Consider the following 19,967-nt stretch of genomic DNA (forward strand, 5'->3'; position numbering starts at 1 on the left):
AATCGACGCCTTTAGTGATGGCATTCGTCGGGAATCGTACATTGAAGAACTTTGTCGAAAGAAACCAAAGACTATCACCAAGTTGATGGAAATCGCCAACAGTTGGGCTGATGGAGAAGATAATGTGAGAAAACCTCGTTCACGTAGTGACGATGAAGATGATGAGCACCCGAGGCATGACTTGGGCAGTCGAAAAGATCGGCGCAAGAGGAGGAAAGATCACGGGTACGACGACACCAACATGGTAGCTGCTGGATACTCTGATCGACGAGATGATCGGCAGGATAATCGTAATAATTCAGGAAGCCGTGGCAACTACAAAGGACGGCCTTCAAGGGTCCCAGAACTACCTTTTGCCGAACAGCTAAGCGCTCCCTGTTATCAACATTCATATATCGACTCCAAGCATGACAAGAAGAAGTCGAGTCATCTACTCAGAGATTGCCGACAGTTCATTGAGATGCATAAGTTCATTCAGGGGCCACAGCAGTCGAATCCGACGTCACCGCCACCACCACCTCAACACCAAGTCCAGCAAGTGCAACCTCATAACCCCAACGAGTCCTTTCCTCCACCAAGAGGATAGATGAGTATGATTCATAGAACTGATGTTTCGATAAGAGAGATGAAGAAACTTACACAGGAAATCAACCTCGCAGAAAGCACATTGGCAAATATCCCAGAATATGTCGACTGGTCATCACAGAGCATCATGTTCAGCAGAGCAGATCACCCGATGATCATCCCAAAGCCAGGTCATGTTGCCTTAGTAGTCGAGGCTCAAATAGGAGGATTCAATATGAGCAAATTGTTTATGGATGGTGGAAGCGGATTGAACCTGTTATTCGCAAACACAGTCAAAAACATGGGGATTACAATGAAGATGCTAGAAGAATCTGATACATGTTTTCGCGGCATCCTTCCTACTTTACCGGCATATTCTCTCGGCAAGACCTCTTTGAATGTTGTCTTTGGGAAACCCGATAATTTCAGCAAAGAAAGGATCGAGTTCGAAGTAGTTAATTGGGAATCACAGTACCATGCTATACTTGATAGACCAGCGTACGCCAAGTTTATGGCTGTGCCACATTATACGTATCTCAAACTCAAGATGCCAGGCAACAATGGAACAAACATCACAATACACGGAAGTTTTTCTCGTTCGGATAACTATGATCGCGAGTTTCAGAGGATTGCTACAAAATTTGTAATAATGCAGGAAGTTATCGACTTCCCGTCTAAGCGATTGACCTCTCAGGAAGATGACAAGGTCAAGAAGTTGAAAAAGAAACCAGATGACACTACATTAGGGGTATCAGTGGTTGGGCCCTCAAAGGCTGATGACAAAGCCTCAGCCGAAGATATTAATGCGTTGGCGCTTACTGCCAGCACTTCTGATGAAATAATCGGCATCTCCAAAGTCGTCGGCCCCTTAGACAAGACTCAAGATAAGAAGAATCCTCCTCTTGTTTAAAACAAGACTAGCAGCATTATACGCCTTTACTTTTTCTTTTTTCATCTTAGAAGTTTTTTCATTTTTCAATAAGGCTTTTTTAGCCGTATCATCTTTAGTCTGTCTTACTAATAAAGACTCAAGTTTCGTTTCTATAAAGATAATTTCGAACACCCGAACATGCTCATCAAGACTATACCCGCTATTACCATCTAAAAGCCTCTGAAATACGAGTGCTGCAATAGAAGGCAAAACAAGCGGGACCTATAACATACAAATATCTTTTTGCTAAAGCCTCAAGATTACGAGAGTCCTGCGAATAGCAATGATAAAAAAAATCATATACTTATAAACAAGGCCCATGCCGGTACTTTAAACTACAGAAGTACTAAAGAGCGACAGAGTCAACGGCAGGCACAGTCCCTTCGATTTAATTCAGGGGCTGCCGCCTAAACATACATCATCAATTGACGCGAAGTTGCACATTACTACGGGTTCAGCGAACCTGCAACAAGAGCTGATCGCTCAAAGATTCGCCTCCGATAAACTTACAAACAATGGCATCAACGATGCTCAAGAAACATTGAGAAATGCCCCTTGAAGCAAACAACAATGTGTCAACGACACCTGAAGAAGAAATTGTGTTTTGCTAAGCATAACAAAATACGATATTTACATCATACACATACTACACCGAACAATCGGGTGCAACAAATGTGGAGTGCATAAGTATCCTTACTCCAACAAGACTTCATAATTTTGTCAGGAACGTCCTTCTGGGTTTTCTACTTCGACGTCCACTTTTGAACTGTCTTCCAACCTTTCAATTACAATAACGGTAGATATTTTTTGCTTTAGCAAAAAGATATCCTACATTTCCATCGGCTTTTGCAATAGCCATCAAATCTGCAGAAGAATGCCTTGAAAGCACAAGGGCAAAGGCAATTTCGGCTCCAGCAATAAGTTGGGCATGAACATGACTCTAGACTTTCTTGACGTTGCTGAACTTAGACATTAATGTCAAAAATGTTGTTGGAACTTCATTCAAAGGGAACATCGTCTTCCAGATCATCCTCGGTCCAGTATAGCATTTGTCAAAAAAACCGGTGTACTTGATGCACCCGGTCCTGAAATTTGGCAACTGTGGCAGCTTTCGATTGATTTTTCCAGAAGACTTCGTCAAAACGGGCCAGGTTGCTTAAAGCATCCACGTGTTCATGCACACTGTTGTTTTCTTCTGATAAATTTAGAGCTATGACTGTCGAAGGGAGATGGTTGACACATCATCAGAGGATTTTTCGATGGCATTAAGGAAATTTAAAAAAAAAGAAAGAGAAGAAGAGGGAATTGCAAGAACTTACAGTTCAAGTTTTCCGTTGCTTTATGTAATTCAGTCGTTGCATATCCTTCTCCTTCAATGGCTAGTTCACCTTTCCTCTATATAATGGCAGCCATGCCATGGAGGACTCGCACATCTTGTTCCAATTGATGAATGCGCGACCGCATCTGCCGAAGCCGATTATTTTCAGCATCACCAGCGGAAGAACTTTCGGCGAAAGAAGTGACAGGAGCCACCTGCAAAATGCATCATTAAGTATATGAAGAAATATGCGTAGCTTCAAATTGCTCGCGTTGAGTGGTCTGAGAGTTTGGACTTAAAGAAAAATAGTAATTGCAGTCTGGTATATCTGGTTGGAGAAGACAAGTATAGTTCCAGTTATGGTCGATTATAATATGAAAATACTCCATAGTTAACATGACTCTATCGCACTGGAAAAATGCAAGCTAAACAACCGACACGCTGACTTTGTACTCCCACATGCAGTCATGCACGATAGATCATCACGGACACGTGGTTCCCCCCGATCACACGCCCCAGAACCTCTACTTCACCTCAGCTGGACTTGCGCTGCACGCTCACGCAGGATGACAGTAAGACGGCAGTAAACAAACCGTAAACAAATGACTGTGTCAAAATCTCCTTCTCCCGAGGTCGTCTTCCCCGCCCAAGAGTACTCCTAGAAGAGACGTTTATTCGCTCTAGGTACCAAAAACATTTGCTTACACTCCGTTTTGGCATCCCTAACACAGGTAAATCAACTGTGCATACTCCTAGACGATCAGTAAGATAATCCTAATCTATACTCTTATCGACCTGGCCACCATCTCTAGGTAAACATGACATGAATGCATGAACATTTCTCTTGGTTACTGTGTGCATACATACATTATCATCTTTATCGGTTTAAGCATAGCTTAAACTTATGAAAGTAAGCTTCTAACGAAGATCACCTGTTTCACGATTGCTCTTTTTTTTCTACGAGGTCAGAATCATATTTTTATCATTCACAATTTTAGTACTCCCTCCGATTCATATTAATTGACTCTAATATGGATGTATCTAGACACATTTTAGTAAAAAAAGGGTACATATATCCCCATTAAAAAAGGGTACATATATTGTGTGCTTTTCTGTACGAGAAAAGGTGAATGGGTACATTTTTGCACACCTTAACTAATGGCTAACCACATATTACAGCTGAACTATTAATACCAGGCAACTTGAATCTTCATTTACCAAAATCGGGTTCTAAAACGGATTTGGTCAAATGTTTTCGGTTTCAAAAGCACAAAGAAGCTCTAATATTTGTCTATTTTTCATGCAACTATTCCAATCAATTTTTCCATAAATAAAAATGTTATCATAAAATAGAAGCGAATATGGTATAACTTTAACCGGAAATATCATTCCAGTTGCAAAATATACATGTGTTTATATCGTTTTGATGATGTGGAGGTGAAGATCCTTAACTCCTTCTCTTGGGAACTCTATCTTGTATAGGGGCTCTTGTCCCTCCTAAAAACAAAAGAAATAACATATATGTGGGTATAGGGAGCAATACCTAGTGGACACGCTAAATATTGGTTTCCTTAGTACTCGATACGAGAAGACGGACACTTAAGACTTGATAGAAAAGGAAGAAATTTACAAAGAGAGGGGATAGCTAGGGGCGCGAAGTGGCATCACATCATGCGTAACAACTTTTTTCGTGTGCCACCTAAACCACTGCAAAATGGTGAAAACCACGTCAGAATGGACAAGGATGGTGTAGCCAAATTTAGAGTGAATTCCAACTTTGACCCATTCTTTCACTTTTTACACATGTTACCAGTGTTAACAAATTTCTAACAGATTACCCTATTTAGCAAAAGTTTTGTCACTTTAACCCTTTCTAGTATTTTGGGGGCGATTTTCTATGTGGATTCTGGTGTTGAGGTACATGTGGCATGTGTCCAACCTAGCAGAGTGCTCCCAATAATATTATGAAGGATAAATATTTGTAAAGCTTCTATAAACTGGGATAATATGGATGAAATCTGCAAAAGGCTTGTTTGGTTTGGTGGGGTCTGAAGGAGATTGACATGAATTGAGGGAATTAAATCCTCAAAATCCCCTCCAATCCCTTCCGGTCCACTTGGGAGGGGATTAAGCGAACAAGACCTAAGGCATTGTTTGGTACTAGAGTATTTGTGGGGATTAGTGTGGATAATCCCCACTAAACTCTAAATCCCCACTTATATATCTAAAAGCATGCATGGTACTAGAGTATTGAACGAGTTTAAATTCTCGTGTATCCCCATTTTTCTCCAAACTTTAGTGTATTTTTCTCAGTTCATAATACGGTATCCCTACCTAGTGGATTGGGGATGGAGTTTGGTGGGTATTGGGTGATGGTAGCGGTTTCACCCAATACTCTAGAGTATTATTCCCACTAGTTTTCACAAAAACTCTAGTACCAAACAAGTCCTAAATGGGTTGATTTGTGTAGAGCTATGAAAATAGAGACATAAACTTGAATTCACTCCCAAATAATATAGCTGAGGATTTGATTTGTCTTGTGTTAGAGTTCAAGGGCATGTCGTGCGCTTTTGCTATAGTCGAGAGATGAAAACCACACTTTTTGAGAAGTGCTCCCCGAATTTGCAAAATCTCCCCGAATTTTGGTTCCTGTCACTTGTCCTTCTCTCGCTCTTGGTTTTGTCGTGCAATGCTGCCTAATTCCCTACTTCCATCTCACTCCGCCACAGTTCCCTCATGTTGCCGGTCAAGAGGGTTTGGGGGTGGACCTAACATTTCGTCGGGTCGATCTGCACGTCCAAGTCGTCGCTTTTCTTCAGTTCTTCTTCCACTTCACTCGTCCAGATCCTACTCAATGCTCTGGCAGTACTAGTAAACTCCACGAGCACACTCCACACGCAAGAATGGTAGCTCGCTCATCTCTTTCGATGCCAATGCCAGCGTCTTCTCCCGTGGTGCTCGTGGTGGCCGGCTTGTGCTGCGCCCTCCTCCTCTGCGCCGACGCGTCGGTGCACGACTACACCGGCGAGCGCTTCGCCGCCCTCGGCAACGCCTTCGTCCTCGACGGCGGCAGCGAGGGCGTCTACGCCTCCCCCGCTGCGGACTCCTTCATCCGGTACGTATGCAAATGCACTTCTCAAGCCTGAGGCGGCGGCGAGAAGTTACTGTTTGAGTGGATTTCGTCATCGACCGCCATCTACGTATTTTCTTTGCTTGGATTTCTTCTCGGGGAAGTGACGCGCGCGCGCGTGGCGTGCAGATTCGAGAAGGTCGCGTTCAAGAGGACGCCGGAGTCGGCGGCCGCGGCCGAGGAGGACGGCAACCGCACGGCCACGATCACGGCGGTCGTCTCCGAGGCCGCGGACCGCTACGCGGTCGGGGGCTCCGACGTCACCGCCACCGGCGTGCGCGCGCTCTGCTGCACGCCTGGCATGGCGAGCCGTGGCGCGTGCACCGAGGGCTCCCTCGTGCACCGCGCGCCGAACGGCACCGCCTCAGGCAGCTGGCCCAAGCTGCTGTCCGCGTCGTTCCTCCCGGGCGCCCTCGAGGCCGTCCTCCCCGACGAGACCGTCGCCGTGTCGCGCACCGGCATGTACAGCCTCCGCTTCGTCCACTGCGACGCGTCCCTGGACGTGGCCGCGGAGGGCAAGACCATATGGAAGAACAGCCGCGGCTACGGCTACCTCCCCGGCCGGATGGCCCCGCTCCTGGCGTTCTACGGCGTCATGTCGCTGGCGTTCGCCGCGCTCGCCGCGTTCTGGTTCTTCCGATACACACGGTTCTGGCGGGAGGTGGTGCCGCTGCAGAACCTCCTCACGGTCGTCATCGCGCTCGGGATGGTGGAGGTGACCACCTGGTACTTGGACCTCGCGGAGTTCAGCGAGTCCGGCGTCCGGCCGGCGGGGACGACCTTCTGGGCGGCCACGGCGGGCGCAGTGCGCCGGACCGTGTCGCGCGTGCTGGTGCTCCTCGTCGCCATGGGCTACGGCGTGGTACGTCCAACGTTCCCCGGAGGCGGCGGCGCCGGCGCGAGGGTGGCCGCCCTCGGCGCGGCGTTCTTCGCGGCGTCCGAGGCCCTGGAGGTGGGCGACCACGTGGGCGCCGTGAGCGACCACGACCACTCAAGGACGAGGAGGCTCTTCCTGGTGCTCACCGTGGCCGCCCTCGACGCCGCGTTCATCTGCTGGATCTTCGCCGCGCTGTCGCGGACCATCGGCAGGCTCAAGGCGAGGAGAATGACGGCGAAGGTGGAGATGTACCGGAGGCTGGCGACCTCGCTGACGATCGGCGTGGCCGTGTCGCTGGGGTGGATCACGTTCGAGGTGCACTTCAAGTCGACGGACGGGTACCACAGCGAGCGGTGGCGCGTGGCGTGGGTGATCCCGGCGGTGTGGCAGCTCATCTCCTTCGCGCTCCTCTGCGCCATCTGCCTCGTATGGGCGCCGTCCCATGATTCTACCAGGTACACCATCCCATTCCTCCTGCCCATCATCTGCTGATGACTTCACCTCACTAATTAATCTTCTATGTGTGTTTTATGCAGGTTCGCGTGCTCCGACGAGTGCGGCGACGACGACGGCGAGGATGGCGAGAGGCCGGTGATGATCAGGGCTGGGCCGCTGTCGTACGTGGACAACTGGGCGTGCTACGTGACGCAGGACGCCAAGATCATCCTCAGGACGGACTCCGGCGTGTATGCTAAAGCCGGCGAGGAGGACAAGCGAGTTTAGCTCCTTGACCATGTTTAATGCGCTGTCTAGCCCAAAGCAGCACCACGAACCAAGAGCGTCCTCGCACAGGTGGCTTAAGACGCTGATTTAGAAACTTGCACATGCCATGCTGCTGGTTTTTTCCTCAGTTAGTTAACACGGCAAACGAAAAAACAGAATGCCATATATATATAACTCATAGTTGCAGTTTGTACAAATTTCATGGCATTGCGTGTACTGATCAAATGGACAGTTGGAAGAAATCATCACATACATACATACATATATAGTAGGTTGATGCAGAGGGGCTTCCCCTTTTCCAAAAAAAAAAACATATATAGCAGATCTGTTCGAAGTGAAGGGAAATACTGTAAATGTTTAGCTTGAAATGTTAAGAAGACTACCGAACATTCAAGCCAGGGAAGATTTAAGGGGATTAGTTGGAATAATAATCCACACAGGGATTCGGTAAAACCCATACGTTCATCCAATAATCCCCTTAAATCCCCATATTATTTCAATTCCCAATCCAATAGAAAGGGTAGTGCATTAGGTATTGAAGAAAAATACACCACTAGTTGGAAAATTCTCGGGAAAGTTAGTAATAAAACCTACCCAATATTTTAGAACTAAACATGTTTTTTTAATAAGTGGGGATTCGAGGTTTAGCCAAGATAGTCCCCACAAATCCATAAAAACAAACTAGTACGACAACCGATGTATGTTTGAAGGTTAAAGCTGTATTTCTGTTGGATCCAATTTTAGCTAGAAGAGGACACCCGAGTGTAGTTGCCGCATGATTGATTTCGTGGCACCTGTAAGGGCATGTACAATTGTTTAGATGGAGGTTGTCTCTAAGGCTCTACCACGTCACCTAGAGAGAGCAGAACAGTCACCTCATACAACAGGTTTGTATCTGAAGGTGTCTTTTAAACAAAACTGCTAGCCTAAATGCGGATTATTGAATAAACAATAATCCATAGTGTTTTTTTAGAAAAGGGATCTACAGAGTGGTAGGTTCAGTAAATACAGTCTCTACAGAGTGGTAGTTTTTTTTTGAAAAATCCTTCAAACTTTGATGCAAAGCTGCGGTGCCCATCTCTGACTTGCACTAAGCTTCGCTATTGGAGATGAGCATCCCGAATGCACAAGTTGGGGTAAAGGGTTTTGGATACACAATGTGGAGCTTATAAAGTCATTGTGGTGCGAGATTAAAGTAATGGAAACCATTCTCTTATAGGTAATGGTTCGAAAATCTCTATTCCACCTTTTAGGTATCGTGAAAAGTGATACCTGTGAAGATCGTGCATTTCAGTCAAATTCGGATCCTTTTTTGAGTCCATGATATAAATTGGGTGGATCCTCCACCGGTTTAGCTAAGAAAGAATAGATACAGAGGTGAATAGTAGATCGATATGAAGATCATGAGCCGCCCCATAATGAAACCCCCCGAGTGAAGAGAAAAAAAGCCATACCGAACTCAAAATATTTTCCGACGATATTCATTTTCCTGAAGAGGCAGATAAGGTATTAGGCGGTTGTTTGATACCACCATAAAGACAAAAAAAAAAGATTCTAAGGAATAAAAATATCAAAAATTGGGTCTATATTCATCGAATTTTTTTTTCAAGAGCAAGGAAAAGTATTTTGTTTCCATTCGCCCTGCAGTCACATATGAAATGGACGAAGGGAGAAATTTAGCAACACTTTTCCCGCAAGATGTCTTGCAAGAAGAAGATAATCCAATGCCCCCCTCCTCGTGGAAATTAGTTACTACTTGGGCCACAGAGGATGCTCTTTGACCGATAGCTACGTAAACACATATTACATTTTGTCATTTTTGATTGAGAGTTGTATCTGTGACTGCTGTTTTGCCAGTCTATACGGTGACCCATATATAATCTGGTTCTCATTACTCATCTGATGGATTCTTTATTTTGTTTACTCTAAGATACACAAATAGTAACTTCTTAAGTTTGTTCACAATTTACATAAAGTACATGAATTCGCTCTTTCAGTCTTTGCTTGTATTTCCCCTCTTCGTTTCTTAACAGTTGTGAGGAAAATAATACTCCATCTTAAAATATAAGGCACCATTAAATTTCTCTGGTCAACGGCTTACAACTTTAACCGTAATTTGTACTTATAATAAATCTATAAATAATAGTATATAAATATACATGAAATAAAAGAGAATTGCAAAACGAACACAACGACACAATTTATGAAATCCATATATTTTAGTGGTTAAAGTTTTGTGTCAAAGTTCGTGCAAAAAAACTTATATTTTGGAAAGGAGAGATAGATTAATAACAAATGACTTAGAGAATCTCCACCGGCGCCCCCGATAGCGGCCCCAATAGCATTTTGGGAGCCGGTAGAAAATGGGCTCGCACCGGTGCGCCCCAAACGACGCCAACCAATTTTGGAGCCCAATAGAATCGCCGGTAACCCCGTGCCGGCCCCTTCGCCAAGGGCGCGAATCAGGCGCGCCGGCACCTCGCGACACGTCTGAAAACGAGCGTGGGTTCCGCCTGGCAGCCAGACACACCGTTTTCCCACCTCCTACATACGCCCGAGCCGACTCCCACCCCTCTAGATCGCCACCGTCGCCGTTGCCGCCGCGTCCACCCTGCTTGCAATAGACACCGCCGACTGTCTAGGAACCGCCGTCCATCGACACGCCCGCCACCCCCTCGACCGGCGGCCGCTGTTTCGCCCGGAACAGAGCTCGCCGCCACCGCGATAGTATCGCCCCGCCTGCAAGGTGTTCGTCCGATTGCCGCGATTGGACAGGGACGACGAGATGATGGTGCAGCTGTTCACGGAGGAGCAGAATGCTCAGGCTGTTCGGCGGCAACATCAGCAGCTGATTCTGACGAACATGCTGCGCGTTCGCCAGCCTTTTTTCGTCATGCCTCGGCGCGGCGGCTCAAAGCCAGGCAAGAGGAGGAACATCAACCGGCATCGTGAAGCCGGCGCAATGCTGCTTGACGCCGACTACTTCAACGACGACGCGACTCATTCGCCGAAGGAATTTTGGCGCCGGTTTAGGATGAACAAGGACCTGTTCTTGAAGATTGTCCACGGCGTCAGGAAGTACGACACGTACTTCATGACCAAGAAAGATTGCACAGGTTTGTGGGGCTTCACCTCAATTAAGAAGTGCACTGCTGCAATGCGCTGTCTTGCATACGGAGCTCCTCCAGATACAACCAGTGACTACCTACGGATGGCAGAGTCGACATGCACGGAGACTCTCTACAGGTTCTGCCGAGCCGTCATTGCGGTGTTTGGTAAAAACTATTTGAGAGCACCAAGAGCAGATGATACAGCTCGGACCCTGCAGAAGAATGCAGCAAGAGGGTTTCCTGGGATGCTCGGAAGCTGTATGCATTGGGGCGGGAAGAATTTCCTTTTTGCTTGACAGGGGATCTACAAGGGCCATACTGGTGAGTGCAGTTTCATTCTTGAGGCGGTGGCAGACCATGAGCTTTGGATTTGGCATGCATTTTTTGGCATGGCAGGAACAAACAATGATATCAACGTGCTGCAATGCTCTCCGGTGTTTGCCAGGCTAGCCGAGGGACAAGCTCCTGCCGTGAACTTTGAGGTAAATGGCCACGCATACAACAAGGGGTACTATCTAGCTGATGGTATCTACCCGACGTATGCTACATTTGTGAAGATAATTCCCTCTCCATCAAACGAGATGGAAGCCTATTTTGCAACATGCCAGGAAGCAGCACACAAGGATGTTGAGCGTGCTTTTGGGGTGCTTCAGCAGCGTTTCGCCTTTGTCAGGTACCCTGTTCTCACTTGGTCTGAGACAAAGATGTGGGAGGTGATGAACGCCTGTGTGATCATCCACAACATGATCATTGAGAGCGAGCGCGACACATCTGTGCAGGATGATCATCCATTTAATTATCAAGGGCCACTAGCTGAGGTAGAGCATGTGCCCCAAGAATTTGCTGCTTTTCTTCATATGCACAATGAAATTCGAGATGCAGGTGTCCATGCACAGCTGAAGGCGGATCTAGCTGCGCATTTGTGGGCGAGGAAAGGAGCTGCCAACAATGCATGATTTTATTTCTATTTGTTTGCCTAGACGAATAATTTAAGTACTATTTGTTTGTTGGGTTGTACAAATAATTTAAGTACTATTTGTTTGTTGGGTTGTATGAATAATTTAAATACTATTTGTTTGGTTGATTGTATGAATAATTTAATTCTTTTTGTGTGATTCTATGAATAAAATATGATTGATATGTTGTTTTAAATATTGTAAAAAGAAAAGAAAAACTTGGGGACCGTCGTTTGGGAGGCGCCGGTGTGGGAACAACGTCCCCAAATGGAGAATGCACTGCCGGCGTCCCCCATACAGCAGTATCGACGCCCCTGCCGGCGACTATTTAGGGGCCGCCGTTGGAGATCAGGAGATGCTCGAGCATCTCCAGTCGCGTCCCTCAAACCGCGCCGGATTGAGCGTTTGGGGACGTGTTTTGTTCGTGCCGTGTTTGGGGGACATCACTCCCCAGTCACGTCCCCCAAATGCCCCCCCCAAATGAATATTGGTGCACGAAAATAAAGGCTTTTCATTCAAATTTGATTATATATTACAAAGTTTGAATGAAAACGGCTAGATTTCATCTAAACCTAGCCAACTGACCGCCCGGTGGTGCGTTCGACGGCCCCGCCCCGTCGTCGCCTCCCCTCCGACTCGGCTCTTGCTGCGCGCGCCGCCTCTACGTGCGTAGGGCGGTGGCCAGACGCCGCTGCTCCAGCAGCGGGTCGACGTCCGCCCTCCCCTGCTGCGCCGCCTGGAGGGAGAGCTCGACGGCGCGACGAATCTGCGCCTCTTCGTGGGCACGAGCGTCGTCGTGGAGCTTATTTTCCGACTCGAAGGACTCGACGAGCGCGCGTTGCTGATCGGCCGTCTCGTCCGGGTGCGGCCCGTCGTCGTCGGACCACTCGTACTCGACGTCGTCGTCCTCCTCCACCTCGGTCTCCTCCTCCTCCGCCTCGGCCTCCTTCTCCTCCATTGGCGCCTCCTCCTCATCCGTTGGGGCCTCCATCATCGCCGCCGCCAACGCGTCGGCCTCCGCCGCCAACTCGTCCGCCCGCCTCCTCCAGGCCGCCTCCGTTGCCGCCAGCGCCGCTTCCCGCTGCTGACGCTCCTCCTCCGCCAGCTGCTGTTGGCGCTCGAGCGACTCCCGCCGCCGGCGCTCGATCGCCACCCGCCGTTCACGGTACTACGCGTCCCGCTCCTCGCGCTGGCGCCGGCGCTCATCATCCCACCGCCGGCTCATCTCCTTCGTCCGGCGCCGCCGTACCTCCTCTTCCGTGGAGGCGTCGAACGCCGCAATGGTGTCTGCCAGCGCCTCCTCTTGCCACGCTGCTGCCGCCGCGCTCTCGGCAGCTGCGGGGCCAGGGGCGTCGAACGCCGCTACATCCACCGCGTGCGCCGCCTCACGCCGCTACATCCACCGCGTGCGCCGCCTCACGCCGCTGGCGGGCATGCAGCTCGAGTGCCTCCCGCCGCTCCTGACAATGTGCACGGTAATTCTCCATCCCTCGCCGCCGCCGCTCTTCACGGGCGGCAACGTCGATGCCGAACTGCGAATCCGGTGGTGGAGGTGGTGCTGGATGATGACCCACAAGTATAGGGGATCGCAACAGTCTTCGAGGGAAGTATTACCCAATTTATTGATTCGACACAAGGGGAGACAAAGAATACTTGAAAGCCTTAACAGCGGAGTTGTCAATTCAGCTGCACCTGGAAACGGACTTGCTCGCAGGAGTTTATCGATAGTAACGAGCTTTATAGCGATGAGCAGTAGTGAAATAACAGACGACAGAGTAACAAAGACAGCGGTAGAGATTTTAGTAAACGGCGAGGATTAAAATACTCGTAGGCACGGGGACGGATAACGGGCGTTGCATGGATGAGAGAAACTCATGTAACAATCATAGCAGGGCATTTGCGGATAATAATAAAACGGTATCCAAGTACTAATCAATCAATAGGCATGTGTTCCAATTATAGTCGTACGTGCTCGCAATGAGAAACTTGCACAACATCTTTTGTCCTACCAGCCGGTGGCAGCCGGGCCTCAAGGGAAACTATCTGGATATTAAGGTACTCCTTTTAATAGAGTACCGGAGCAAAGCATTAACACTCCGTGAACACATGTGATCCTCACATCGCTACCATTCCCTCCGGTTGTCCCGATTTTGTCACTTCGGGGCCATTGGTTCCGGACAGCGACATGTGTATACAACTTGCAGGTAAGATCATAAACAACGAATATCTTCATGAATCAATAACATGTTCAGATCTGAGATCATGGTACTCGGGCCCTAGTGACAAGCATTAAGCATAACAAGTTGCAACAATATCATAAAAGTAACATCTACGGATACTAGGCACTATGCCCTAACAATCTTATGCTATTACATGACCAATCTCATCCAATCCCTACCATTCCCTTCGGCCTACAGCGGGGGAATTACTCACACATGGATGGGGGAAACATGGCTGGTTGATGTAGAGGCGTTGGCGGTGATGGCGGTGATGATCTCCTCCAATTCCCCGTCCCGGCGGAGTGCCAGAACGGAGACTTCTGGCTCCCGAGACGGAGTTTCGCGATGTGGCGGCGTTCTGGAGGGTTTCTGGCGACTTCGACTTCTCCCCGTGCGTTTTTAGGTCGAGGCGAATAAGTAGTCCGAAGGAGGGCGTCGGAGGCCGGCCGAGGGGGCCACACCACATGGCCGCGCGGGCCCCCCCGGGCCGCGCCGCCCTATGGTGTGGGGCCCTCGGGCCTCCACCTTACTTGTCCTTCTGGCTCCGTCAATTCGCAGGAAAATAGGCCCTTTCGTCAAAATCCCGAGGTTTTTCCCTGAAAGTTGGATTTACGCACAAAAACGAGACACCGAACAGTTCTGCCGAAAACAGCGTTAGTCCGTGTTAGTTGCATCCAAAATACACAAATTAGAGGCAAAACAATAGCAAAAGTGTTCGGGAAAGTAGATACGTTTTGGACGTATCAACTCCCCCGAGCTTAGCTTATTGCTTGTCCTCAAGCAATTCGGTTAACAACCGAGCGATAAAAGAACTTTCACGAACACATTTGCTCATATGATGTATATATTCTCATGATATGGCTAATACTTGAGCGAGTTCATAATAAGGTACATGCAAATAAGATCATCTAACAGCTATGTCAATCATGAAGAGGTACCAACAATTAATAATAAGCATCATGAATCATGTATGTAAGCGAGGATTGCAATGTTCATAAGAGAGTATGATAAAGTGGTATCTCGCTTGCCTGTATGTGATTGGCAAAACATAAATGCCCGGGCACCTTTGGAGTTCATAGAAAGACTAGAAGTAGTGATTGTCAAAGATAAAAGCATCAAAGTTATACCACAATCAATCATATTTTGAGACAAGTGATACGTCTCCGACGTATCGATAATTTCTTATGTTCTATGCCATATTATTGATGATACCTACATGTTTTATGCATACTTTATGTCATATTCGTGCATTTTCTGGAACTAACCTATTAACAAGATGCCGAAGTGCCGGTTCCGTTTTTTGCTGTTTTTGGTTTCGGAAATCCTAGTAACGAAATATTCTCGGAATTGGACGAAACAAAGACCCGGGGGCCTATTTTTCCACGGAGCTTCCGGAAGACCGAAGAACATACGAAGTGGGGCCACGAGGTGGCGACACCACATGGCGGCGCGGCCAAGGGGGGCCCGCGCCGCCTATGGTGTGGGCCCCTCGTCCGGCCCCCGACTCGCCCTTCCGCCTACTTAAAGCCTCCGTCGTGAAACCCCGAGGCGAAAAACCACGATACGGAAAACCTTGCCGAGACACCGCCGCCGCCGATCCCATCTCGGGGGATTCGGAGATCTCCTCCGGCACCCTGCCGGAGAGGGGATTCATCTCCCGGAGGACTCTACACCGCCATGGTCGCCTCCGGAGTGATGAGTGAGTAGTTCACCCCTGGACTATGGGTCCATAGCAGTAGCTAGATGGTTGTCTTCTCCTCATTGTGCTTCATTGTTGGATCTTGTGAGCTGCCTAACATGATCAAGATCATCTATCCGTAATTCTATATGTTGTGTTTGTCGGGATCCGATGGATAGAGAATACCATGTCATGTTAATTATCAAGTTATTACATACGTGTTGTTTATGATCTTGCATGCTCTCCGTTACTAGTAGAGGCTGCGGCCAAGTTTTTACTTTTAACTCCAAGAGGGAGTATTTATGCTCGATAGTGGGTTCATGCCCGCATTGACACACGGGACGGTGACATAAAGATCTAAGGTTGTGTTGTGCTTGTTGCCACTAGGGATAAAACATTGGCGCTATGTCCGAGGATGTAGTTGTTGATTACATTACGCACCATACTTAATGCAATTGTCCGTTGTTTAGCAACTTAATACTAGAGGGGGTTCGGATGATAACTCTGAAGGTGGACTTTTTAGGCATAGATGCGGTTGGACGGCGGTCTATGTACTTTGTCGTAATGCCCAATTAAATCTCACTATACTTATCATGTCATGTATGTGCATTGTTATGCCCTCTCTATTTGTCAATTGCCCGACTGTAATTTGTTCACCCAACATGCTTTTATCTTATGGGAGAGACACCTCTAGTGAACTGTGGACCCCGGTCCATTCTTTTAATACTTGAAATACAAATCTGTCTGCAATACTTGTTTTTCTGTTTTCTCTCGCAAACAATCATCTTCCACACAATACGGTTAACCCTTTGTTACAGCAAGCCGGTGAGATTGACAACCTCACCTGTTTCGTTGGGGCAAAGTACTTTGGTTGTGTTGTGCGGGTTCCACGTTGGCGCCGGAATCTCCGGTGTTGCGCCGCACTACATCCCGCCGCCATCAACCTTCAACGTGCTTCTTGACTCCTACTGGTTCGATTAAACCTTGGTTTCTTACTGAGGGAAACTTGCCGCTGTGCGCATCACACCTTCCTCTTGGGGTTCCCAACGGACGTGTCAACTACACGTATCAAGCAAATTTCTGGCGCCGTTGCCGGGGAGATCAAGACACGCTGCAAGGGAGTCTCCACTTCTCAATCTCTTTACTTTGTTTTTGTCTTGCTTTATTTTATTTACTACTTTGTTTGCTGCACTTATATCAAAACACAAAAAAAATTAGTTGTTAGCTTTACTTTATTTGCTGTCTTGTTTGCTATATCGAAAACACAAAAAAATTAGTTTACTTGCATTTACTTTATCTAGTTTGCTTTATTTACTATTGCTAAAATGGCCAACCCTGAAAATACTAAGTTGTGTGACTTCACAAGCACAAATAATAATGATTTCTTATGCACACCTATTGCTCCACCTGCTACTACAGCAGAATTCTTTGAAATTAAACCTGCTTTACTTAATCTTGTTATGCGAGAGCAATTTTCTCGGTGTTAGTTCCGATGATGCTCGCTGCCTATCTCAATAATTTTGTTGAACTATGTGAAATGCAAAAGTATAAAGATGTAGATGGTGACATTATAAAATTAAAATTGTTCCCTTTCTCATTAAGAGGAAGAGCTAAAGATTGGTTGCTATCTCTGCCTAAGAATAGTATTGATTCATGGACTAAATGCAAGGATGCTTTTATTGGTAGATATTATCCCCCTGCTAAAATTATATCTTTGAGGAGTAGCATAATGAATTTTAAACAATTGGATAATGAACATGTTGCTCAAGCTTGGGAAAGAATGAAATCTCTGGTTAAAAATTGCCCAACCCATGGATCGACTACTTGGATGATCATCCAAACCTTCTATGCGAGACTAAATTTTTCTTCGCGGAATTTATTGGATTCAGCTGCTGGAGGTACCTTTATGTCCATCACTCTTGGTGAAGCAACAAAGCTTCTTGATAATATGATGGTTAATTACTCGAATGGCACACGGAAAGAGCTCCACAAGGTAAGAAGGTAAATTCTGTTGAAGAAACCTCTTCCTTGAGTGATAAGATTGATGCTATTATGTCTATGCTTGTTAATGGTAGGACTAATGTTGATCCTAATAATGTTCCGTTAGCTTCATTGGTTGCTCAAAATTCTAGACCACATCCTGCTAATGGTAATTCTTATGGTAGATATGTTTCATCTAATGAGGAAAAGATGTTAGAAATTGAAAGATCCACCAAGAGCTTTATGCAATCTCAATATGAGCAAAATAAATTGTTTACTAAAACTATGAATGAACAATCTACCTTGTTGAAGAAAATAGGAAATCAACTTGAAAATTTAAATATGGAGATTTCTGGGTTGCAAACTAAACTTGCAAATGCTGAAGACCGAATCTCATACATGTCTGCGTCACAATCTTCTTTAATTAATAAAATGGCTGCTAAACCTGAGGATATTGAAAATAAAATTGTTACTACAGCAAATGCTATCCAAGTTAGAATTAATGAGAATATAAGATTAATGGCTGAACTGCGTGCTAGGTGGGATAGAGAAGAAAATGAAAAACTAGCTAAAAAGGAAAATGTAGCTAAAGTTTGGACTATTACCACCACTAGCAATGCTAATTCTTCACATGTTGCTGCACCTCCTACTATCAATGGTAAAATAATTGGTGTTGGCAATGCTCCTACTCCTAGTGCAAAGCGCGCAAAATTACCTGAAACTCACTGAAACTGCTTGTGATAAAACTGCTGAAATTTTTTCCAACCTTGGGGATGATAATCCCATTGCTTTAGATTGTAATGATTTAGATTTTGATGATTGCCACATCTCTGAAGTTATAATGTTCTTGCAAAAACTTGCTAAGAGTCCCAATGCTAGCGCTATAAATTTTGCTTTCACAAAACATATTACAAATGCTCTCATAAAAGCTAGAGAAGAGAAACTAAAACTTGAAACTTCTATTCCTAGAAAGTTAGAGGATGGTTGGGAGCCCATCATTAAAATGAGAGTCAAAGATTTTGATTGTAATGCTTTATGTGATCTTGGTGCAAGTATTTCTGTTATGCCTAAAAAAGTCTATGATATGCTTGACTTGCCACCATTGAAAAACTGTTATCCGGATGTTAATCTCGCTGATAATGCTAAAAAGAAACCTTTGGGGAGAGTTGATAATGTTCATATTATGGTTAACAATAACCTTGTCCCCGTTGATTTTGTTGTCTTGGATATTGAATGCAATGCATCTTGCCCCATTATATTGGGAAGACCTTTTCTTCGAACCGTTGGTGCTACTATTGATATGAAGGAAGGTAATATTAAATATCAATTTCCTCTCAAGAAAGGTATGGAACACTTTCCTAGAAAGAGAATGAAGTTACCTTATGATTCTATTATTAGAACAAATTATGATGTTGATGCTTCATCTCTCGATGTTACTTGATATACACTTTCTGCGCCTAGCTGAAAGGCGTTAAAGAAAAGCGCTTATGGGAGACAACCCATGTTTTTACTCCAGTATTTTTGTTTTATATTTGTGTCTTGGAAGTTGTTTACTACTGTAGCAACCTCTCCTTATCTTAGTTTTATGTTTTGTTGTGCCAAGTAAAGTCTTTGATAGAAAAGTAAGTACTAGATTTGGATTACTGCGCAGTTCCAGATTTCTTTGCTGTCACGAATCTGGGTCTACTCTCCTGTAGGTAGCTCAGAAAATTAAGCCAATTTACGAGCATGATCCTCAGATATGTACGCAACTTTCATTCAATTTGAGCATTTTCGTTTGAGCAAGTCTGGTGGCCTAATAAAATCCATCTTTACGGACTGTTCTGTTTTGACAGATTCTGCCTTTTATTTTGCATTGCCTCTTTTGCTATGTTGGATGAATTTCTTTGATCCATTAATGTCCAGTAGCTTTATGCAATGTCCAGAAGTGTTAAGAATGATTGTGTCACCTCTTAACATGTGAATTTTTATTATGCACTAACGCTCTAATGAGTTGTTTCGAGTTTGGTGTGGAGGAAGTTTTCAAGGATCAAGAGAGGAGTATGATGCAATATGATCAAGGAGAGTGAAAGCTCTAAGCTTGGGGATGCCCCGGTGGTTCACCCCTGCATATTATAAGAAGACTCAAGCGTCTAAGCTTGGGGATGCCCAAGGCATCCCCTTCTTCATCGACAACATTATCAAGTTCCTCCCCGAAACTATATTTTTATTCCGTCACATCTTATGTACTTTGCTTGGAGCGTCGGTTTGTTTTTGTTTTTTGTTTTGTTTGAATAAAATGGATCCTAGCATTCACTTTATGGGAGAGAGACACGCTCCGCTGTAGCATATGGACAAATATGTCCTTAGGCTCTACTCATAGTATTCATGGCGAAGTTTCTTCTTCGTTAAATTGTTATATGGTTGGAATTGGAAAATGATACATGTAGTAAATTGCTATAATGTCTTGGATAATGTGATACTTGTCAATTGTTGTGCTCA

At 45.9% G+C, this 19,967-nt stretch overlaps 1 protein-coding gene across 1 annotated transcript; it reads left to right on the top strand.

The window, feature by feature from the left end:
* Nucleotides 1–5,740: 5,740 nt before the first annotated feature.
* Nucleotides 5,741–7,660, top strand: LOC124669324. Its single transcript, XM_047205958.1, has 4 exons — nt 5,741–5,928; nt 6,073–6,445; nt 6,620–7,275; nt 7,357–7,660. The coding sequence occupies exons 1-4, from the start codon at nt 5,741–5,743 to the stop codon at nt 7,541–7,543; spliced, it is 1,404 nt and encodes a 467-aa protein (XP_047061914.1). The 3' UTR covers nt 7,544–7,660.
* Nucleotides 7,661–19,967: the final 12,307 nt, after the last annotated feature.

This window comes from Lolium rigidum, chromosome 7 (genome assembly GCF_022539505.1).
Source record: "Lolium rigidum isolate FL_2022 chromosome 7, APGP_CSIRO_Lrig_0.1, whole genome shotgun sequence".
In the NCBI taxonomy this organism is placed as follows: domain Eukaryota; kingdom Viridiplantae; phylum Streptophyta; class Magnoliopsida; order Poales; family Poaceae; genus Lolium; species Lolium rigidum.

Excerpts from the sequence above, each read along its gene's own strand:
- LOC124669324 (XM_047205958.1), top strand. The coding sequence starts at position 5,741 with ATGCCAATGCCAGCGTCTTCTCCCGTGGTGCTCGTGGTGGCCGGCTTG. Across the intron at positions 5,929-6,072 it reads GCTGCGGACTCCTTCATCCG|ATTCGAGAAGGTCGCGTTCA; the intron begins GTACGTATGCAA and ends CGTGGCGTGCAG. Across the intron at positions 7,276-7,356 it reads CCGTCCCATGATTCTACCAG|GTTCGCGTGCTCCGACGAGT; the intron begins GTACACCATCCC and ends TGTTTTATGCAG.